We start from the raw sequence: 24,549 nt of genomic DNA, 5'->3' as shown, positions 1-24,549 counted from the left end.
TAATCTCGATTCTCAATCAAATTTCACCCCAAAGTTTCAATCTTTCATCCATGGTGAAGATATTCATTTTTTTCATTTTAATGTTATTTATATTATTATTATTATTATTATAATAATAATAATTATTATTATTATTATTATTATATATATTATTTAATATTACAAGACCAAAATGGAGGCCCAATTACAAACAGTGGCCCGGATCCAAAATCCCACAGTAAACCCTAAACCCAATTTAGGGTTTATATTATCCAGCTGCCGCCGCTCAGTTTCAGCCGTTGGATCTGGTTTGATCCAACGGTCCACAGTTTTCCAGAGGAAACCCTAGGGTATCAATACCCTAGGGACACGTCCCAGCGCCGCCGTAGATTCCAGAAGACCACGCAGCGCTGCTTCAGTCTCGCCGCCACTCTAGCCGCACACGTCTTTCCCAAATGGTGAGTCACCACTGGAAGTCCGGTGACTCACCGAAGAACCCCTTTCGGACCAGTTTGAGACGAGCACCGGTGATGGCTATAGAGCCATCACCCAACCTGCAAAGAAAAAATAGAGCCGGAGAGAGAAACAGAGAAACAAGATACTAAAAAAACTACCAACGATCTCAGTCAACAACAACGCAGCAAAGAAACAGAAAAGAAAAAAAAGAAAGAAAAGAAAAAGAAAGAAGAGAAGCTTACCGAGGAAGCCACGACCACCGGACTTCACCAAAACCTTCGAAAAACCGAAGGTATATTTCTTAGATTTGCTCCGATCGGGAGCCGTTTAAAAGAAAAAGCCATCGGAACCGTCATTAGGACGGTCCGATCTATGTTTTAGTATAAAAAAAAATTTCCAGCCACCGAAGGCGGTGGCCGGCGGCGATGGCTGACGGCGGAAGAACACCGGCGGACGGCTGCCGGCCGTCTGGCTTCTCTCTGTTTTAGAGAGAAACGAGAGAGAAATTGCTCTCTCAGAGAAGAGAGAGAGAGGAGAAATAGAGAAATGAAGGCTGGCCCTTCGGGCCAGCCGTTTCAAACGTTAAATAGGCCTTCCCGAACGACGTCGTTTCGGGAAGGACTATTTGTGTAAATTTAAATTGTTAAATCCCGTCCGCAGCCATTATAACTTGTAACTTTTACATTTTAGTCACTAAATCGAGTTTATAATCCTTTTAATTCAGTTCTTTAATTTCATTTTTATTTATTTTAGTCCTTTATATTAAAATAATATATATAGGATAAATAACAGATTTAGTCCTATAATTTTAATAATTAATATTTTAATCTGAATAATATGTTTTAATCTAATATCCGAATTTTATATAGTTTTATTTTAGTCACTAAATTAATAAAATAAAAAAATAGTATGTTTAATCCCTATAATTTTGATTAATTATGAATTAGGTTTTTAATCTTAATTTTACTATATTTTAGTCACTAATTTTAAATGTTTTCATTTATTTACTGCTTTTAAATATATCGTTCTAATTGTATTTTATTGTTTTATTTGTTTATATTTAAATACTTTTATTATTATTATATAGTCATAAATATATATAATAAATAATAATTTATATATATATTTTTATTATTTTAATATTTATTTTTCAATATCGAAGAAAAGGGCAGTCTTAATACAACTGGATGTCATATTCTGGTATTTTAAAATTAAATATTATAAAAAATATTATTTAATTAATATTTATTAATATCAAAGAAAAAGAACTGTCTTAAGGCACCTAGAAGTCCTTTTCCGATATTTTTAAATAAATAAATATTTTTATAATTTTGAAATAATAGGATTATAAATTAAATATATTTTAAAATTTTAAATTCTTAATAATAGAGACAATTTATAATTAAAAAGTACCAATTTTGGGCGTTGTAGGGGTGCTAATCCTTCCCTAAACGTAACTGACCACGAATCCCTTTTTATTATTAAAAAGAACGAATTTTTGGTTATAAACGCAGATCAGTTCATTTTTTAATTGATGTTTTCTTAAAACTCTTTAAAAATAATTTTTAGGTATTCGACCTACCTGACCCAAAAGGCCGATGGCGACTCCCAAATTATTTTCAAAACCATTTACTCACATCAATTTTCCCGCCAAGTATAATATTTCGTGCCCGGACGAAAACCGGTTACGACAGCTTGGCGACTCCGCTGGGGACTGGTCAAACTTTTAAAAATCAATTATAAATTGTCTCTATTAATTATAAATTAAAATTTCATATATTTAATTTATAATTCTTTTATATATACATATTATTTTCATAGTTTTTATATATTTTCTTATTAATATTTCATTTTTTTACAAATATTTTATTTCATTATTTTTTTTTCAGAGGTTTGAACATTTCTCCTCACACACAACACTTGCATTGTATAACATAAAGCTCTATAATTGAGTTTGTCCCTTTTAAGTGGGAGTGAAAGCGACGTCTTCGTGAGAATTTATTCTCCGTGTCAGACCTAGCAAGTAACTTTCGGGGTTCATATGCTCTATGTCTTCGTGAGAATTTATTCTCCGTGTCAGGCATAGAGAAATGTATCCCCTCGAATTGAACTCGATCCATTTTAGTCTGTGATGGACTAGGATTGAGGGTTAGCAACCCAAGGGGGCACTAACAAGGACAATTCGGGTACCTTTATTCTTAGATCTGAAACCTTACATATAATAAACCCTAGAAACTCTTCCGATCTGAAGTCATGCCGAAATTTTGTCCAAAATAGGTGTACACACAGGAGAAAATGAATTCTAATTTTTCTGTTAATTTATTTTTTTACTGATTAAATTACATGTATATTTAAATTATTTAAATTATGAAAAAGCATGTTTAAATAAAAATAGTTAGGTAAATGTTATTATTAAATTTCTTTATTATGTAAACTAATTCATTTCTTTTTGTGTGTTCTTTATCTTTTCTGTTTGCATAGCATCATACAGGATAAAAAGGAATTGATCCTCATGTTAATTGTCTCATTGGAAAGCCTTCATCCATGGATAAAAAGTGTTCAAATCAAATAATTCTAAACTCAGAAGTAAGACAGTGGGCTGAGGACTTACAAAGACAAGAAGGAGACAGTCTGCAGGATGATTATGTATCTGACTTGGCCAGTTATGCTCCAGTTTCGCTAAAAAGAAATGATATGCAAGATTTGCGAAGCATTTGGGAAAGTTGGGATTCAAACAAAAAATTGCAGTTTTATCAGACTTACGGAGACATCCCATATTTGCTCTATGTTAAAGTTGATGATGAATTACTCAGAGCCCTAATTCAATTCTGGAATCCAGGGTACAATTGCTTCACTCTCAATAAGGAGGACTTGGTCCCTACTATTGAAGAGTACACAACTTTGCTACATATCGAAGGGGCTTTGGAGAATCGAATCTATTCAAAGTCAATTAAAACTCAACCCTTTCGAGTTAAATTAGCAAAGATTGCCGGGGTACGAGAAGAATGGGTGGCATCCTGTACAAAACAAAAAGGCGAAAGCGAGGCATTGCTTGGACCAACATTAAAGAACTTATTCAGAGTCATCCAGACACTAAAGTACGATTCGATCTATTTGCTCTGGGTATGTATGGTATGGTCATATTCCCAAAAGTATTGGGATATGTTGAAGCTGCAGTGGTAGATTTGTTTGAACAGTTACCGAAAAAAATTAATCCTGCTTCTGCAATTCTAGCAGAGACCTTCAGATCGTTAAATGCTTGTAGAAAGCTAGGAGGTGGACGATTCTCAGGGTGTACCCAGTTGTTATATGTTTGGGTCCGTAGCCATTTCTGGAAGACAGAAAAGGTTTCATACCGACGCTTTAACACGGATTACTCACCATTAAAAGAATTTCTGGAGCAAGAATGGCCGAAAGAAATTAAGAAAGATATGTGGATTAATGCTTTTCGAAATCTGCAAAGCAATGACATTGTTTGGCGAGCCCCGTGGCAAATCCAAAGGGAATTCTTTTACAAATGTGGAGATTACAATTGGATAATGCTGCTCGGATTATGGGGAGGAATTGGATATGCACCACTTCTGGTCATAAGACAGTATGAAGGTCGTCAATTTGTACCTGTCACTGCTGGATTACAGTCATCTGAGTTCGCATTCCATAGCAAAAATTATAAAAGAAATATCATGGAAGCCGTTACAGCTTGGAAAACAACTTTTTGTATCCGAGCTAAAGCAGCAAAAGAAATGCTAACTCCTGATTATGAGGAATGGAGATCTGTCAGGAAAAATGAAAATATTCCTCTACCAGATCAAAAAGAGGATATCTCTATGGAAGATCGCATTAAGGTGGTTCCATCAGAGATTGAAATCTTGAGAGCTGAGTTTGAAGCAGAAAGAGAAGGCTGGTCGAAAGAATTAGAGCAAATGAGACAAGATAAAGCTATGTTGGGTGTTGACATTGACTTTCATTCATCACAATGTGCAATGTTGAGAAAAGATAAAGAAAAAGTTGATGATGAATTCAGAGCATTACAGAAAAATTACCAGGAGTTATATAAATCCCGGAAAGCATCAGGATCAAGCCAGGCAACAATACAGATGACCAGAGAATTGAACATCGAGAAAAGACGAGTTGAAGATCTGAAAGGAAAAAATAGCCGTCTACTCAAAAGCCTTGAGAAAGGAAAGCAAAAAATGGAAGATTTTGAGGTCGACAGAAGAGAGCGAATTATAAAACACAAGGCTGAACACCGCGAGATCATGAATAAAATGCAAAGAGAAAGGGATCGAGCCAAAGATTTAGAAGAAATGAAGAATGACATCTTTGATAAATTTGAAGGTGAGAAAAATATCATGTTCAAGGGATTTGAATCTGAAATGAACCAGCTGATTGCTGAACTTGAAGTCAGGGGCCAAAAGATTGAAGAGTTCAATATTTGAAAAAGAAAAATGGGAGTTGGAAAGAAAAAATTTCAACACCAGACTTGAGGTAGAGCAGGAAGTGGCTAGCAATTGGATGCAAAGATGCAGAAACAAGGATGTTCAAATCCAGAAGCTTAATCAAAGAACGCAAGAAGCACGAACAAAACTTGAAGAAGATCTGGATCAATCTAGAAACAAAAATGCAGAGTTTAATGCTTACATTTTGCAACTTGAAGAATAATTGTTTCAAGAAAAGGTTCGTCTAGGACCTAATGGTCTCAAAGAAAGTAATGAGGAAAGTGCTTCACTGCGAAGACGCATTAGAGATCTTGAAAAAATTCTGCACAATTGTCAAGTCAGAATCACTGAGTTAGAGCAAACTCTTGAAGGAACGTATGAACAATGGCAAAAGTCAACTGATTTCTATGTTGAAAGAAGTGAAGAAAGAAGTAATATGGTGTTCGAGGCCATGGTACAAATGAGCGAAGTTGCTAGATATGTTGGGGAACTAGCTGTTGAAGCCAAAATAATTGAGCATCACGTGGATCCAGTTTCTAAGTGCGGAAAGAAGGTGTCATGGTTAATTAAAGAAATTATAGAGCTTAATAGGAAAGCTACGCCTTATCTGTAGTTATGAATTATTATAAAGAAACTTTTGTATGACGATGAAAGTTGTTCTATGACAGTTAACTTTTTGGGATCAATACCTTTTTGCATACATACATTTTGCATACATTCATCATTCATTTCATAATTTTCTTTATGAATATTTTTTTTATTTATTAAGATAAAATTATGAATTAAAATCTGAAAAAAAAATATTAAAAGATTTTTCAATCGCAGTTATTCTGGCCAAAAGAGAAATACAACATCACTACGGTACTAGACAAGCTACTAAGAGAATTATGGAGGATAAAATACAACGTATTGAGGAACAACATAATAAAGAACAAGCAGAAATGAGAATGAAGCTAGAGAAAATTGAAGCCAATATTGCAAATTCACAAGACAGTATGATGCAGAAAATAGAGGACATGTTTAAAAGGCAGGCTATCATTGGAAAAATGCATGAAAATCCTATATCTTTCGACCAAGAACCTATATATCCTCTAGGTTTTCCACCAGAACCAATTTATCACTCTGGTACTACACCTATACAAATCAATGCTCGTACATCAGCATTTCAAGAAGACAAACCACATGAAAATTGACAAGTGGATCCTGCATCTTCAAGTAAAAATCCGCTTATATCAGATGTGAAAATAGGGGATTTTAATACTGAGCATTTAATCCCAGATTTGAATGAGCTGAATGAGAAACAAAAAGTAAATGAAGAATTGACCAGACATATCAAGAGCTTAGAAGAACGAATGAAATCCGTGGAAATAACTGAATCATTCTATGGGTTTGACGCTAGTGAGTTGAGTTTGGTTCCAGACCTAATCCTCCCCATCAAGTTCAAAGCTCCCGAATTTGATAAATATGACGGTACTACATGCCCTTCATCCCACATTACTATGTTTTGTCGAAGAATGGCAGGATATGTGAAGGACAAGAAATTGTTAATTCACTGCTTTCAGGATAGTTTGACAGGACCTGCTTTAAAATGGTATACTCAATTGACCAAAGCCAACATTAGATCCTGGAAAGATCTGGCTAAAGCATTCTTAGAGCAGTACCGCCACGTAACAGACATGGTCCCTGATAGATGGACTCTCCAAAATTTGGAGAAAAAGAATAACGAAACGTTCAGACAGTATGCCCAGAGATGGCGTGACACGGCAGCCCAAGTTCAACCACATTTGTCAGAAAAAGAGGCCACAGTAATATTTGTCCATACATTGAAAGCTCCTTATTTAAATCATCTAATGGGGAATGCAACCAGAAATTTTGCAGATTTGGTCATTTCTGGAGAACTCATTGAAAATGTCTTGAAAAGTGGCAAAATTGAATCAAATGAGGGGTCTAGTTCCAAAAGACCTATGTACTGGAAAAAAGAGAATGAAGTCAACAATGCAAATTCTTACAACAAGGATTCATCGAAAAGTGTTACAATAACCCAGCCAAGGGTTAAGAAAGAGGAAACAAACACTAATCGAGCAGAGTCCAGAGGATCTCGAAAGGAAAATGAAATGTTGTCTTTTACACCTTTACCAGTACCATATGCGGAGATCTATGATTCGCTGTTAAAAGCAGATGTCATACGGCCCTATCCTTTGGTTCCCATGCAACCACCATTCCCTCCTTGGTATGATACAAAGGCACACTGTGTTTACCATGAAGGAATTACGGGTCATTCTATTGAAAACTGTTTGGCATTCAAAAGGGTGGTTCAAAATTTGATCAACACTGGAAAGTTGGAATTCAATACACCATCCGCATCAAATCATCCATTGCCAAATCATGGAGATAAAAACGTAAATACAATTCAGGAAGAGAACAAAAAGAAAGCAAAAACTGACATTTCTGAAATTAAATCTCCTTTTGTTTGGGTATTCCAACAACTCTCTTTAGCCGGTATAATTCCACAACAATTTAGGCCAAAGCAGAATGAAGGCAAGAATTATTGTGAATATCATCAAGAGAAAGGGCATAAAATTCAACTATGTCCTGAGTTTAGGGATTTGGTGCAAAAATTGATGAACAACAGAGAAATAGAATTCTTTGAAGAAGAACCAGGGGAAAAAGAAGATGATGTTTGCTCATCAGAGGATTCTAAACCTAATCAAAGAATAAATGATCCTGTGATCATTAATGTGAAATCATCTACGGCGATTCCTGCACCAATAAAGCCGAAAGTAGTTATCACCACTCCTCTACCATTTCCATACAAAGATACCCGCAGGGTACCTTGGAATTATACTACTAATGTTTCAATGGTAGGAGGATCTGTTTCTCTAGAAAAAACAGAAGAGAAAATACAGAGTTTGGATACAACATCGACGTCTGAAGCAGTGAGCGAAGTCGGTTTCTTTACAAGAAGTGGGAGATGTTACTCTCCCGAAACATCCAATGCTTCAGAACAAGTGAAAGCAAAAGGAAAAGCCATGGCAATACCTCAGAAGGTATTTGATGATGAATCCCCTCCAGCATTCAATGAGCCTGTGACAGAAAAACAAGCTCAAGAATTTTTGAAATTCCTGAAACATAGTGAGTATAGTGTGGTTGAACAACTACACAAACAACAAGCGAGAATTTCTATTCTTGATCTATTGATGAATTCAGAAGCACATAGAAATGCTTTGATGAAAATTCTCAATCAAACATTTATCCCTGAAGATATATCCCTCAATAAACTTGACAGAATTGTGGGACATATAGCCGTTGACAATTACATAACGTTCACGGATGATGAAATACCGGAAGGCGGAATGGGGTCAGTAAAAGCTTTGAATATCACGACACATTGTCATGGTCATGTATTGCCAGGAGTATTGATTGACAATGGATCCGCTCTCAACTTGATGCCTCTAGTCACACTTCAAAGAATGCCTATGGATAAATCACACATGAAGAGCTATCAGAATGTAGTACGAGCCTTTGATGGTACTCAAAAAGAGGTACTTGGGAAAATGGAAATACCGTTGTTAATTGGTCCAGTCGTGTACAATATTGACTTTGTGGTGATGGACATCCACCCTACATATAATTGTTTATTAGGGAGGCCATGGATTCATTCAGCAGGAGCCGTTCCTTCTTCATTACATCAGAAATTGAAATTTGTTGTTGATGGACAACTAATATGCGTCGGAGCTGAAGAAGAAATCATTGCGTCTGTAACAAGCGATGTTCCATATATTGAAACCAATGATGATGCACTTGAATGCTCTTTCCGAGCTCTTGAATTTTTCAATGCAACCTTTATTGCAGTAAAAGCAAGAATTGACAAATCTCCTTCAAGAGTTCAAAGATATCTTTGCCTGGTCTTATCAAGATATCTTTGAGTTTTCCAGATAAAACAAGAATTGACAAATCTCCTTCAAGAGTTCAAAGATATCTTTGCCTGGTATTATCAAGATATGCCTGGTTTAAGCACAGATATATTGATGCACAAGCTTCCAATCAATCCAGAATATAAACCGGTCCAACAAAAGCTCAGACGAATGAGGCCAGAAATGTTGTTGCAAATCAAAGAAGAAGTGATGAAACAGATCAATGCAGGTTTCCTACAGGCATCTAAATACCCAGAATGGGTAGCCAACATTGTTCTCGTACCAAAGAAAAATGGGAAAGTTCGAATGTGTGTGGATTACAGAGATCTCAACAAAGCTAGTCCGAAAGATAGCTTTCCATTACCCCACATAGATACATTGGTGGACAATACTGCAGGGCACTCATGGTTTTCATTTATGGATGGCTTTTCAGGATATAATCAGATAAAAATGAATTCTGAAGACATGGAAAAAACAACATTTGTAACCATGTGGGGCACATTCTGTTATAAAGTGATGCCATTTGGATTGAAAAATACAAGGGCAACATATCAAAGAGCCATGGTAACTTTGTTTCATGACATGATGCACAAAGAGATTGAAGTATATGTAGATGACATGATTGCCAAATCCCGAACTGAAGAAGAACATATTCAAAATCTGAGAAAGCTTTTCTAGAGATTGAGGAAATATCAATTAAAGCTCAACCCCGCAAAATGCACTTTCGGGGTAACTTCTGGAAAACTTTTGGGATTTGTGGTCAGCAAAAAAGGAATCGAGATTGATCCAGATAAAGTAAAAGCAATTCAAGATCTTCCACCACCCAATACAAAAAAAGAAGTTCGAGGCTTTTTGGGAAGATTAAATTATATATCTCGGTTCATTTCTCAATTAACTGACAAATGTGATCCAGTGTTTAAATTACTTCGAAAGAACAATCCTGAAGTCTGGAATGAAGAATGTCAAGAAACTTTGGATATTATTAAGAAATATTTATCCAATGCTTCAATTTTAGTATCACCAATGCTTGATAGACCGTTAATTCTCTACTTGACGGTCTTTGAAAATTCAATGGGATGTGTACTGGGACAGCATGATGAATCTGGAAGAAAAGAAAAAGCTATTTATTATCTGAGCAAGAAATTTACTGATTGTGAAATTCGATATCCACCAATACAAAAATTATGTTGTGCTTTGGTGTGGACTACTCGAAGACTCAGACAATATATGTTATACCATACTACTTGGCTGATATCAAAACTTGATCCTTTGAAATTCTTAATGGAATCACCAGCTTTGACAGGCAGAATGGCTAGATGACAGATGTTATTATCTGAGTTTGATATTGTATATGTCAACCAAAAAGCGATAAAAGGAAGTGTCATAGCTGATTTTCTGGCCAGTCGTGTATCAAATGATTATCAGCCTTTGAGTTTCAATTTTCCTGATGAAGATTTGTTGTGTATATTCATGAATGAAGAAGTCAGAACAAATGACACATCTGCATCTTGGAAGCTTTACTTTGACGGAGCATCTAATGCTTTGGGACGAGGAATCGGGGCAGTGTTAATTTCTCCAGAAAATATTTATTATCCCTTTACAAGTAGACTGGAGTTCTTTTGCACCAATAACATGGCGGAATATGAAGCTTGTGTCATGGGATTGAAAGCAGCTATAGAAAGAAAAATCAAATGTCTCAAAATATATGGAGATTCATCGTTAGTGGTATATCAATTGCGAGGAGAATGGGAAACAAAAGATCCCAAATTGTTGGAATACCGAAATTTTATCCTCAAATTAATGAAAGAATTTGAGAAGGTCACCTTCAATTATCTCCCTCGAGAAGAAAATCAAATGGCAGATGCTTTGGCTACATTAGCTGCTATGTTTCAAGCAACTAAAAAAGTTGATATGATGCCAATCAAAATGCAAGTATATGAAATTCCTGCACATTGTTATAGTGTGGAAGAAGAAGTAGATGGTAAACCATGGTATCATGATATTCTGCAATATATCAAAAATCAAAGTTATCCACCAAATGCATCTGAAATTGATAAAAGAACCTTGAGAAGAATGGCTGCTGGATATTTTCTTGATGGAGAGATTATGTATAGAAGAAGCAATGATCAAATGCTATTGAGATGTTTAAATACCAGCGAAGCTAAAAGCATCATTGAAGAGGTACACAGTGGAATATGTGGAACACATGCAAATGGTCTTTCCATGGCCAGAAAAATAATGAGATATGGATATTATTGGGCTACCATGCACACAGATTGTATTGATTATGCAAGAAAATGTCATAAATGCCAGATATATGCAGACAAGATTCATGTACCCCCATCTCCTTTATATGTAATGACAGCACCCTGGCCATTTTCTATGTGGGGAATAGATGTCATTGGTGCAATCACACCAAAAGCATCGAATGGACATTGTTTCATCCTTGTGGCAATTGATTATTTTACCAAATGGGTTGAAGCTGCTTCATATACCAATATTAAGAGGTCCACAGTCTGCAAATTCATAAAGAAAGAGATAATTTACCGGTATGGCCTACCAGAAAGGATCATTACAGACAATGCTCTGAACCTGAACAACAAAATGATGACCGAACTTTGTGCACAGTTTAAGATCAAACATGCAAACTCAGTGGCATATCGTCCAAAGATGAATGGGGCAGTTGAAGTAGCAAACAAGAACATCAATAGAATCATTACAAAGACCACTGAAACTTACAAAGATTGGCACGAGAAGTTACCTTTTGCTCTATACGCATACCGAACTACTGTTCGAACATCTACTGGGGCAACGCCTTTTTCTTTAGTCTATGGGATGGAAGCAGTCTTACCAATTGAAGTTGAGATTCCATCGCTTCGAATATTGAGAGAAATAAAATTGGATGAATCTGAATGGATCCAAGCTAGATTTGATCAATTGAACCTTATTGAGGAGAAAAGATTGAAAGCTATTTGCCATGGACAGATGTATCAGAAACGGATGATGAAGTCTCATGACAAAAGTACATCCAAGAGAATTCCAAGAGGGTGATCTAGTACTAAAAAAGATTTTGCCTATACATAAAGATTTCCGTGGGAAATGGATGCCTAATTGGGAAGGGCCATACGTGTGAAAAAGGCCTTTTCCGGAGGAGCGTTGATCTGGCATAAATGGATGGAAAAATTCTGAGAAATCCAATAAACTCAGATTCTGTCAAGAAATATTATGCTTAATGAAAAAAAATAATAAAAAAAAGAAAAAAGAAAAAAAAAAAAAAAAAGAAAAAAAAAGAAAAAGAAAAAGAGGGGTCAAGGTGAAAACCCGCAAAGGGCATCTTGTAACCAAAGGAAGGATTTGAGTTGAAAACCTGAAAAGGCGGCTCAAATGCAGGTTGATATTAGGCATCTGGCAATTGAACTCTCTTAAGATTTTGACAGTTTGGGAGAAACTTCACATCTACAAGCATTTTGACAACATTTGAGATCTTCCAGACAAAAGCTTACATCATTACTCTAAATTGTGTCAACATGATTAATTTAGAAATATTTATGCTAATAATTTGTTGAGACATTTGAATTTTTATCAATCTTATGCTTGCCATAACTTTGAATACAATTCTATCTATTTCAAGTTCAATTTATTTGAGATTCAATTTATTTTCGAAAATTTAATTTATTCTTTTATTGAATTAACATAATTTTGAAATAATTTAAAGATTTCTGAATATCACTTTATGTTAATACTTTTAAATACATGGAGTACAAAGTAAGCAAATCATCACCATCTTAAAGCCATGAACAATAAGGTTGTTATGCTGGATACAACCGACAACAAGGTCGAATTCGACAAATCTACTCATCAATTGCTCCAATCGATCATCATTCAGTTCTTGCACATCTGCTTTCAAAAGTATGCCAAGACAGTAAAAGGCAACTTCTGCATCATTGATCCCAGAGAAAAGGGACAGGACATTGATACCACCATGGAACATGTCTCTATACAGATTATTGTGCATGGTTTTTAGAGAAACCTAGAAGCATTTCCACCTCATCAGATCCAAGTGGAGCAACTTTATTCCTTCCAACCCATACTAGATTCCATTTTCAGCACTCATCAAGAACATACTTTTGGACATTCGAATGTGATTCATTGTCATAAGCTTCAAGAGCCTTACAGATCCTTTCTATCAATTTGGCACTTCCTGTACATGCTTATAAACAGTTCAACTTTGTTCTTGGATCCCAGGAAGGCCATCATTTCTTTGTCAATGGAAAAGCATCAGCACATGGAGGAAGCAGAATAAAGAGAAAATCTGTTCTTAATTGGCAGAATTATGAATATAGCCCTTTTCAGTATAGTAGCATGAAAATGTTTCGAATCTACAAATTCTGGTTTTACATCTAATAAGTAATGTGATATCCCAGTCCAAACATTAGCTGGAAAGATGAATGTGCTCATAGCATCTTCTGGAAGTGTCCTTTGAGTTATCTGATCTGGTTTGGTAAAACCAATCATTGAATTTGAAAGATGAATGTGCTCATAGCATCTTCTGGAAGTGTTCTTTTGAGTTATCTGATCTGGTTTGGTAAAACCAGTTATTGAATTTGGAAAGATGAATGTGCTCATAGCATCTTCTGGAAGTGTCCTTTGAGTTATCTGATCTGGTTTGGTAAAACCAATCATTGAATTTGAAAGATGAATGTGCTCATAGCATCTTCTGGAAGTGTTCTTTGAGTTATCTGATCTGGTTTGGTAAAACCAATCATTGAATTTGAAAGATGAATGTGCTCATAGCATCTTATGGAAGTGTTCTTTGAGTTATCTGATCTGGTTTGGTAAAACCAGTTATTGAATTTGGAAAGATGAATGTGCTCATAGCATCTTCTGGAAGTGTCATTTGAGTTATCTGATCTGGTTTGGTAAAACTAATCATTGAATTTGGAAGAGGAATGTGCTCATAGCATCTTCTGGAAGTGTCCTTTGAGTTATCTGATCTGGTTTGGTAAAACTAATCATTGAATTTGGAAGAGGAATGTGCTCATAGCATCTTCTGGAAGTGTTCTTTGAGTTATCTGATCTGGTTTGGTAAAACCAATCATTGAATTTGAAAGAAATAAGGAGACCCAATAGCATCTTCTGGAAGTGTTCTTTGAGTGATCTGATCTAATTTGGTTTGATATAAAACATAGAACCAATCATTTGAATTAAAAGATGAATTGCATAATCGTCTTCATTAAGAAGCTTCTTTTCAAGCTTCCTCTGTTTCTTCCTTTTCCACAAATAATAGCCCAAGTTTTGCTTTTGCTTATAATTGGGATCATTGCATAATGACTTCCCATCCTTTACCGGAAAAATGCATCAACAACCTTAGCCATTCGAGCAGCACATATAAAATTTGTCAATTCTGCAATTGATGAATCTGAACCACATCTCTCCATGGCTATTGAAGCTTTAGCCTCTGAGAATCCCATTTTTGTCAAGTATAACAGTTTATTCTCCTCATCAGAATCAGAATTCAAGATTTCACGGTATTAAAAGAACTATCGATATCTGTGAAATCATCTTGAAAGGTCATTTCATAATCAGATGAGTTGTTATCAGAATCAACATGTCACATGCAGGCAAGCTTTTCAGGAGCCTATACTATTGAGTTTTATTCTCAAGATATTTTGTGACATTATATCTACATTTGTCAAAGATGATAGATTCTCTGATTTGAAAAAGAAAGATTTATTGGGTTTCTACAACTGAAGAAATATTCAGTTCACCAATCTGAAATCAAATAACTTAGCAATCATGCATCATATTTAGGCATTTGCAAAAATAGGTGCATTTTCATTCATTCTCATCCATGTTGAATTTTAACAGGAATTTCAAAGATTTTAGCAAAGATTTAAATCCATCACTTGATGGATCAGCTTTTCCAGTTCGAGTTCATAATGAGAAGAACTTATCTGAAGAAGGAAGAAGAAGTTCATAATGAGAAGAATTTGTTCAACCTTTTGCTCAAATTCATCACTTGATGGATTATCTTTTCCAGTTCGAGTTCATAATGAGAAGAACTCATCTGAAGAAGGAAGAAGAAGTTCATAATGAGAAGAATTTGTTCAACCTTTTGCTCAAATCCATCACTTGATGGATTATCTTTTCCAGTTTGAGTTCATAATGAGAAGAACTCATCTGAAGAAGGAAGAAGAAGTTCATAATGAGAAGAATTTGTTCAACCTTTTGCTCAAATCCATCACTTGATGGATTATCTTTTCCAGTTCGAGTTCATAATGAGAAGAACTCATCTGAAGAAGGAAGAAGAAGTTCATAATGAGAAGAATTTGTTCAACCTTTTGCTCAAATCCATCACTTGATGGATTAACTTTTCCAGTTCGAGTTCATAATGAGAAGAACTCATTTAAAGAATGAAGAAGAAGTTCATAATGAGAAGAATTTGTTCAACTTTTTGCTCAAATCCATCACTTGATGGATCAACTTTTCTAGAGAAAGTTCATAATGAGAAGAACTCATCTGAAGAAGGAAGAAGAAGTTCATAATGAGAAGAATTTGTTCAGCTTTTTGCTCAAATCCATCACTTGATGAGTCAGTTTTTCCAGAGAAGTTCATAATGAGAAGAACTCATCAGGAGAAGAAGAAGTTCATAATGAGAAGAGCTTATTCAACCTTTTGAATGACTCTATCACAGAAAGAAAGAGGTCAACATCATCCCCAGCGGAAAGTTCATAATGAGAAGAACTCATCTGAAAGAAAGAGAAGAATTTATTCAACATCTCCATACTAATCAAGTGAAGTCAAATGAAAAAAACTTATTATGTAATACCCCCAACCCGTATCCGACCCGGATACGAGTCCGAAGTGACACATTGACTTTTTAAACATTTATTCGTATAAAATAGTGGGTAATTTAAAAACTTTGATAACATTTAAATTATTTCCAAACGTTTACAACAGATATCAGAGTTCATACCATTTATATCTTTCGACTACATGCCAACTACACTCTGTAGACAGTACATACATTTTCTGATCTGACATTTGGTAAGGAAAACTGACCTGTCTTGCTCCGCATTACTCTTTACTCTTCTCGAAACCTACGTGTGAAACAATCACACGCTAAGTCGAAGACTTAGTGAGGCATAACGACTTATAATGCACTTCATAACATATATCAATACATGCATGTTCTGTTCTATCATGTTATACCAATTTCATGCATTCTTCGTATCATATAAAATCATATCAGATTAATTACAGTAAATACATACAGACACATAATTCATCATTAACAGTTTATCATGTAATCACATACTCTTATTGTTAACAATTTTCAATCAAACCACTATACACACACAACATCATATGATTCACGTAAACATTTCAAACCACTTATAAACCCATCGTATACATATCACATTCAGTATGCTGTTTAATCACTTTATTAGCCCATGTACACTAGTGAGAACTTAAGGTATGTGAGTACATTGAGGTTGTGCACACATATGCTGTCACCACAGCTCGATCAATGTCCCGAAGGACCAGTCCATAGATTCCGAAGAACCTAGGTAATCAGTCCATATGTCCCGAAGGACATAGGTAAACAGTCCATATGTTCCGAAGAACATAGGTAAACAGTCCATATGTCCCGAAAACATAGGTAAACAGTCCATATGTTCCGAAGAACATAGGTAAACCCTCGACCCTTGGCATGCCAACTATACCCCTAGCTCTCATATCACATAACATGGGCATTATCATTTATAACAGTTCACATTATTATATTCTTTCTCTTATAACCACATATCTTTTCTTTTCAGTCACGTATCACATGTACGTGTAATCATTGATCTCATAACATATACTTATTTTCACATATATATTTCATATCATTTCACATATACACTTTCATATCACATGCCATATAAGCTCATAGCTTCTTTTATATTCTCATAGGATCACATAATTCATCTTATACTTTGTTTTCTCATGTTCACATATCATGTCATATGGCTCATATCTTCTCATGCAGTCACATAGTTCAGTTTCACATATGTTCATATATATACATTACATAGCACATACTTCTCATAACATTACATTCAAAAGCATGTTAACACATATAATCATGCATACATACAATTCATGTCATTCATACGTATAATCATATATTCATGCATTCTAACAGAGGAAAAAGACTTGTCGCAAGTCTTGTTTCCATTTAGCACCATAAACTAATTAATAGCATTCACCTGGCCTCACTAGTCAATTCCAATCTCTTATCTTTCCCTTTGATCGATCTTACTTGCCAAACGTTCCGGAATTCTTTATGCGTAGAATCTACATAAATGTACATTTCGGGACAATCATTAGATACCTACACCTTGTAATTGGATACTAGCAACTTAAACGAACTTATTAAACCCATATTCCCAATTTTCCTTAGGGGGAATCGGTTCCCCCTATGGGGGTATCGATTCCCTCCAGACATTCTGGAATTCTGTGTTTGAAGGGTATCGGTTCTCCTTGAATGGGTACCGATTCCCCTTGCCCAGAAATCATATTTTCAACCCGAAAATTCCTTCATTTTCACTCAAACACTTCATATATCATCTCCTTTCATTCTTAACTCTAGTACACATACTTAAACCAATCTATATTCATTTATTTCATCTTAAACCTCAAAATCCTATCTTCCATATATAATTCAAAAATCATATCAAATTTTCTATATGTTCAAAATCAAATTCTATCATTCCAAATCTTATAATTTAACCATTGACAAGTCAAATTTAACTTCAAATTCTACTTATCAATTCTTTTCCAAAGTTTCATATAAAAACTCCAAATCTTTAATCTCTCAACCATCCATCATTTGTTTTTAAGATGATTTAAGCTTTCCTTAAGCTTATTAATACCCAAAGAATCAAAACTAAGCTTAAAACTTAAGAATTAACCAACTGAAATTAACTTACCTTTTGTAGCTAGCCCCACGTGAAGAAGAGAAAGCAAGAAGAAGAAAGCTTCCAGATAGCTCTCTTCCCACGTTTTTCACTCTTATAAAAGGGGGAAGAATATCTTTTAAAGGAAAAGACCATACTACCCTTAATTTCCTTTAATAATTACCATAACCTTTAATATAAATTCAAATAATCATTGAATTCTTTCATTCTTATACTTTAGTCACCAAATTCTGAAACTCTACAATTTGGTCACTAACCCGGTATTGCGGATGTTACATATTATCTTTTCGTCTTTGCTCTATTCTTATTAAGAATAAGCAAAGAGGGGCAGCTGAAGATATTCATTTTTTCATTTTAATTATTTTTTATTATTATTATTATAATATTATTATTATAATTATAATAATAATAATAATTATTATTATTAATATATATTTAATATTACAAGACCAAAATGGAGGCCCAATTACAAACAGTGGCCCGGATCCAAAATCCCACAGTAAACCCTAAATCCAATTTAGGGTTTGTATTATCCAGCTGCCGCCGCTCAGTTTCAGCCGTTGGATCTGGTTTGATCCAACGGCCCACAGTTTGCCAGAGGAAACCCTAGGGTATCAATACCCTAGGGACACGTCCCAGCGCCCGTAGATTCCAGAAGACCACGCGGCGCTGCTTCAGTCTCGCCGCCACTCCAGCCCACACGTCTTTCACCAAAGAACTACCGAACGATCTCAGCCATCAACCCAACGCCAGAGCAAAGAAACAGAAAAAAGAAAAAAAAGAAAAAAAAAAAAAAAAAAAAAAAAAAGAAAGAAAAGAAAAAGAAAGAAGAGAAGCTTACCGAGGAAGCCACGACCACGGACCTCACCAAAACCTTCGAAAAACGAAGGTATTTCTTAGATTTGCTCCGATCGGGAGCCGTTTAAAAGAAAAAGCCATCGGAACCGTCATTAGGACAGTCCGATCTATGTTTTAGTATAAAAAAAAATTTCTGGCCACCAAAGGCGGTGGCCGGCGGCGATGGCTGGTGGCGGAAGAACACCGGCGGACGGCTGCCGGCCGTCTGGCTTCTCTCTGTTTTAGAGAGAAGCGAGAGAGAAATTGCTCTCTGAGAGAAGAGAGAGAGAGGAGAAATAGAGAAATGAAGGCTGGCCCTTTGGGCCAGCCGTTTCAAACGTTAAATAGGCCTTCCCGAACGACGTCGTTTCGGGAAGGACTATTTGTGTAAATTTAAATTGTTAAATCCCGTCCGCAGCCATTATAACTTGTAACTTTTACATTTTAGTCACTAAATCGAGTTTATAATCATTTTAATTCGGTTCTTTAATTTCATTTTTATTTGTTTTAGTCCTTTATATTAAAATAATATATATAGGATAAATAACAGATTTAGTCCTATAATTTTAATAATTAATATTTTAATCTGAATAATATGTTTTAATCTAATATCCGAATTTTATATAGTTTTATTTTAGTCACTAAATTAATAAAATAAAAAAATAGTATGTTTAATCCCTATAATTTTGATTAATTATGAATTAGGTTTTTAATCTTAATTTTACTATATTTTAGTCACTAATTTTAAATGTTTTCATTTATTTTACTGCTTTTAAATATATCGTTCTAATTGTATTTTTATTGTTTATTTATTTATATATTTAAATACTTTTATTATTATATAAGTCATAAATAAATATAATAATAATTTATATATATTTTTTTTATTATTTTAATATTTTTTTCAATATCGAAGAAAATGGCAGTCTTAATACAACTGGATGTCCTATTCTGGTATTTTAAAATTAAATATTATAAAAAATATTATTTAATTAATATTTATTAATATCAAAGAAAAAGAACTGTCTTAAGGCACCTAGAAGTCATTTTCCGATATTTTTAAATAAATAAATATTTTTATAATTTTGAAATAATAGGATTATAAATTAAATATATTTTAAATTTTTAAATTCTTAATAATAGAGACAATTTATAATTAAAAAGTACCAATTTTGGACGTTGTAGGGGTGCTAATCCTTCCCTAAACGTAACTGATCACGAATCCCTTTTTATTATTAAAAAGAACGAATTTTTGGTTATAAACGCAGATCAGTTCATTTTTTAATTGATGTTTTCTTAAAACTCTTTTAAAAAATAATTTTTAGGTATTCGAGCTACCTGACCCAAAAGGCCGATGACGACTCCCAAATTATTTTCAAAACCATTTACTTACATCAATTTTCCTACCAAGTATAATATTTCGTGCCCGTACGAAAACCGGTTACGACACATGGCTTCCCTTCAGCAAACTTCAATCTCCCTTCAATCGAAGCTCCTCCCATCTTCCCAACTCCCCAGAGCTCTTCCCTCCCTAAACCTCTCCTTCTCAGCCACTTTCCCTTCCCTCAAACTCACCACCTCCCGCCCTCTCCACGGCGGCGCCAATATGTCCGCCACAGCCGCTTCCAGCTACGCCACCGCTTTAGCCGACGTGGCCAGGTCAAACGATTCCCTCGACATCACCAGCTCCGACGTCGAGAAAGTCTTCTCGGACGCTCAAGTACTCGACTTTTTCGCTAACCCCACCGTCGATATCGTCAAGAAGCGTCAGGTTCTGGACGAAATCGTCAAATCATCGGGGCTTCAGCCCAACACTGCCAACTTCTTGAACATCCTGGTTGACGCCAAGAGGATCGACATCATCAAAGAAATCGCCAAGGAGTTTGAGATGGTTTACAACAAGCTGACGGATACTGAGTTGGCCGTGGTGAGTTCCGTGGTGCCATTGGAGTCTCAGCATCTGGCTCAGATAGCTAAACAGGTGCAGAAGCTGACCGGTGCAAAGAATGTGAGGATTAAAACCAAGATTGACCCAAGTTTGGTAGCTGGGTTTACAATCAGATATGGGAATTCAGGGTCAAAATTGATTGATATGAGTGTCAAGAAGCAATTGGAGGAGATTGCTGCTCAGCTTGAAGTGGGTGATATTCAACTTGCTGTATGAGTTTTGCATTCTCTTTTGAGAATTTGGATTGAAACCTTTTTGTTATTGATACTCTTAGTGTTAAATGTATGAACTTTGTCCAAGCTTAAGATTGTTTGATCTTGGAGAACTCACAGTGCTTTGAGGTTAAATGGCGTTGAAGGTGAAAACTTTGAACTGTATTTAGTTGTGGAGAATTTTCAATTGTCAGCCATGGATTTCTACTTAAGGTACATAAACTTGGGGCATGGAGTCTATAAATTGAGTAATGTTGAAGAACCTGTTTAGTATTGACATTACATAAAAGCTTAAGTGTACAAATATACCGTTTTTCACGAATATGTGTTTAAATTATTTTTTTCGACTCATCTCATTATCTAACCTTACAAATGTTGTTACTATAAGTGCTCGATTCATCAATTGTTTTAATTTTCTATGTTAAGAGACTTGTATGTTATACTATAATAATTTAAAAATTATTTAAAATTTTAAAATAACCTCAAAGTTTTGAAAATCTTTATTTTAATTCTTAAACTCACGTCGACCGTCGTCATTTATCATCAACAAAGCTCTAGCTGATTTCACCCTCCCTTGACGACCAAATCCCCTAAGAAATCGTGATCGATTGATGGCAAATCGATGGTTTATACCCACAAACCCTAGGATGAAAATCATAATTTGACGCGATTCTGATTGTCCATCAACAGAAACTACGACAATGTATGACTAGGAGGATGACAATAACTACATCAACGGCGGTGGTCGTGGTCGAAAAAAGCGGCGGGCGGCGGCAACAGATTAAGGTTAGGATTTTGGGATTCTTGGGATTTTAGGACTTATTTATAATTTAAGAAAAATTAGTTTTTTTTATAACTATAATAATATTTTTTATTTTTTTAAAATATAAATTTCAAAATACCAGATTGTGATACATGTCATTTTACGGGGGAAATTAACGCAGTTGACGGTCCGGACATCTAAAATGGTAACGTTAGGCACCAAAATGAGTCAAAAACTAATATAGACACATATTTGTAAAAAGTGATATAATTTGGACACTTATTTTGGTATTAAGCCTTACATAAAACGTTAATCTGGAAATATGTGTCGACAATATTGTTTTATGAGTTCTTTGAAATGGAATCTTGGATTCCAAGCAACTTTCAGTAAGGATGAAAGAAGGCCCTTGTGAAATCACCATTTTTTGTTGTGTGAAATGGACTGGAATCTTGAGATGGAGAGCCATAACACAAACCATGTGTGAGAGAGAGAGAGGCTTGTTTCGGTTAATGCGCATAGGAAAGCGTGGCCTGCATGCCTTGAATGCCATTCATTGATTGCACCATCTACCTCACTTAAACCCCATTAATAAGGGCCCCTCATCCACACCACTATACATATAGTGTCCTATCAACGGGTAGAGCATACAAGGAAGAAGAAAAGAGAGAATAATGGAGAAGAGTAGTGAAAAGGGTAATAGCGTTGCTGCTGGTGCTGCTACAACAAGGTCTCCAATGGCCTTAATGGGGTTGTCTTCAAGAAATGGAAATGAAGAAGAAGCGAACACTAGCATGAGAACTGCCGAGACCATGCTGCGGTTGGTGCCCATGGCTTTAGGGGTTGCTGCACTTGTTGTGATGCTCAAGAACTCTCAGTCTAATGAGTTTGGCTCGGTTTCCTACTCTGATCTTGGAGCCTTCAGGTTCTTCTTCATACCCTCTTTCTCACTACATAAAGATAAGACACATAATCTACTTAAACATTCACAATTTTTTCCGAGTCAACTTACACAACTCTGCATGATATATGTATTTTAAATATGAAAAAAATGAAAAATATATATGTATACCGAATATGATTTTAGAAAGTTGTTTAAATTAGAATCAATTAGTACCGTAATATTATAAATATTTACAATTACTTTTAAATAGAAACTTAAATGATTCAACTCAACTTAATTCTATAAATTTGATTTAACTTAAAAAAATTAAATAAAAATTGATTTATAAAATATTACTCTAGATTGTTTTTTACTTGATTCAACTTTATCAAACGCTTACCTTTCGTTAAGACTTGTCACATATGTATAATGGTGAAAATGCTATCTTAGTCCTTTTAAAATTTTAAATTTAGATAGTGGTAAAATTACATTTTGCTCTTCATATAATGATATAGTTTCAATAAGTGTGAAAAAGCAGAAAACTGGCATGAAAGAATTAACCGCCTAACCGGGGTTTCACCTTTGTCAGGTATCTGGTGCATGCAAATGGGATTTGTGCAGGCTATTCCCTTCTTTCAGCTGTTATAGCGGCCATGCCTCGTCCCTCCACTATTCCTAGAGCTTGGACTTTCTTCCTCCTCGATCAGGTCTTCGAATTTAACTTTTTTCTCATTAATTAAACCGACCATTTATCAGCTAAAACATCATAATGGATGTTTCATCTGATTTTTGATGTCCCTGCAGATTCTAACGTACATAATCCTGGCTGCGGCGGCCGTTTCAACGGAGGTGCTTTACTTGGCAAACAAAGGGGACTCTGCCATCACATGGAGTGCCGCTTGTGGCTCATTTGCCGGTTTCTGTCACAAAGCCACGACGTCTGTGATCATCACATTTGTCACGGTGCTTTGCTATGCGGCGCTGTCACTGGTGTCTTCCTACAGGCTTTTCACCAAGTTTGATGCTCCGGTGAACTACACCAGCAAGACGATTGAAACCACCGTCTTCCATGGTTGATTTATAATGTTATTATTACTGATGACTTTACTTAATTTCACGTTCTGATTGTAATAAAAATAGTGTTTATGCCATATGCCATGGAATAATTTATTTTTAAAATAGTTTAGAATATTTTTAAAAGAATATTTAGATTTTAGATAAGGACTTCTCTTTCAAGACATGCCTCCTTAAGCCAGGGATGTGAACATTCACAATGTAATCCTTCAAGTCTATTCTTTTCACATCACATCCAAATTTCATCTTCTCCTCCGCAGACATGCTTTCAATCAAACCTCGGGTTTTACTGTCATCGAACCTACCAACCATTTTGTGGAAATTAATTCAGTTCTTTGAGTAATTAATACGGTTAAAATGTTAATATTTTCATCAACAAATATGGAGTTTTACCAGTAAGTATGAAAGGCTTGGGGCAAGTAAATGGTGGCCAGGTATTCAGCATGTTCCTTAAACTTTATAGCTTCGATCAGCTTGGTGGTCGAGAATTGACTTGGCAAAGTGGCAGTAGCAGCAGCTTCTGATGATCTCCACAGATGATTTGAGAAATTTTGCAGTGAGTTAAAGACTTTCATTTCTGAGATTCTGATTGATCGGCCAATAGAATCGATCAAAGGTCGGGATTTGAAGTGTTGGTAGATTAAGTTAAACAAATCCTCCAAAACTATAGGGAAGAAGAAGAACAAAGGTGGTAGAAACTCAGGTCTGCTGTCTTGGACATTGAAACATGCTTTGCCATTATTCCCAACATTGTATTCACAACTATGTCTGCGGGAATCTACTTCAACAAACTCTTCCATTAACAAAAGAATAAGGAAGAAGAAGAAGAAGAAGAATGGGAGAAAAAAAAAAGAATTTACTTACAATGTCAAAGGAACAATTGGGGTTTAGAGGAAAACCAGTTAGCTTCCCTTTACCATAGTATACAATTACAGGATCGAGCAGCCTGAAAAGAACAGTAAAAGATAGTTAATATAAACACACAGTAATAATGAATGTACAGTAAGTCTTAATTAGATTACAGGTACTTGATTCCTTCGATCCAACCAGGAAAAGGCTTCTTGTAAGTGCTTAAGATGCC

The 24,549-nt window shown here is 35.2% G+C and overlaps 2 protein-coding genes across 2 annotated transcripts; both read left to right on the top strand.

The window, feature by feature from the left end:
• LOC120114120 (ATP synthase subunit delta, chloroplastic-like) lies at positions 1-20,790 on the top strand. The gene is made up of 2 exons (XM_039135119.1): positions 1-50; positions 20,042-20,790. The coding sequence occupies exon 2, from the start codon at positions 20,042-20,044 to the stop codon at positions 20,753-20,755; it is 714 nt and encodes a 237-aa protein (XP_038991050.1). The 5' UTR covers positions 1-50; the 3' UTR covers positions 20,756-20,790.
• Positions 14,755-23,548, top strand: LOC120114121 (CASP-like protein F16). Its single transcript, XM_039135120.1, has 4 exons — positions 14,755-14,760; positions 22,173-22,436; positions 22,984-23,101; positions 23,199-23,548. Exons 2-4 carry the CDS (start codon positions 22,186-22,188, stop codon positions 23,469-23,471), a joined length of 642 nt encoding a protein of 213 aa, XP_038991051.1. The 5' UTR covers positions 14,755-14,760; positions 22,173-22,185; the 3' UTR covers positions 23,472-23,548.
• Positions 23,549-24,549: the final 1,001 nt, after the last annotated feature.

This window comes from Hibiscus syriacus, unplaced genomic scaffold (genome assembly GCF_006381635.1).
Source record: "Hibiscus syriacus cultivar Baekdansim isolate YM2019G1 unplaced genomic scaffold, ASM638163v2 tig00110220_pilon, whole genome shotgun sequence".
Taxonomy (NCBI): domain Eukaryota; kingdom Viridiplantae; phylum Streptophyta; class Magnoliopsida; order Malvales; family Malvaceae; genus Hibiscus; species Hibiscus syriacus.
The sequence above is the reverse complement of the archived record's forward strand: the minus strand, read 5'-3'. Positions and strand labels throughout refer to the sequence as shown.

Excerpts from the sequence above, each read along its gene's own strand:
- LOC120114121 (XM_039135120.1), top strand. The coding sequence starts at position 22,186 with ATGGAGAAGAGTAGTGAAAAGGGTAATAGCGTTGCTGCTGGTGCTGCT. Across the intron at positions 22,437-22,983 it reads TCTGATCTTGGAGCCTTCAG|GTATCTGGTGCATGCAAATG; the intron begins GTTCTTCTTCAT and ends CACCTTTGTCAG. Across the intron at positions 23,102-23,198 it reads CTTTCTTCCTCCTCGATCAG|ATTCTAACGTACATAATCCT; the intron begins GTCTTCGAATTT and ends ATGTCCCTGCAG.
- LOC120114120 (XM_039135119.1), top strand. The coding sequence starts at position 20,042 with ATGGCTTCCCTTCAGCAAACTTCAATCTCCCTTCAATCGAAGCTCCTC.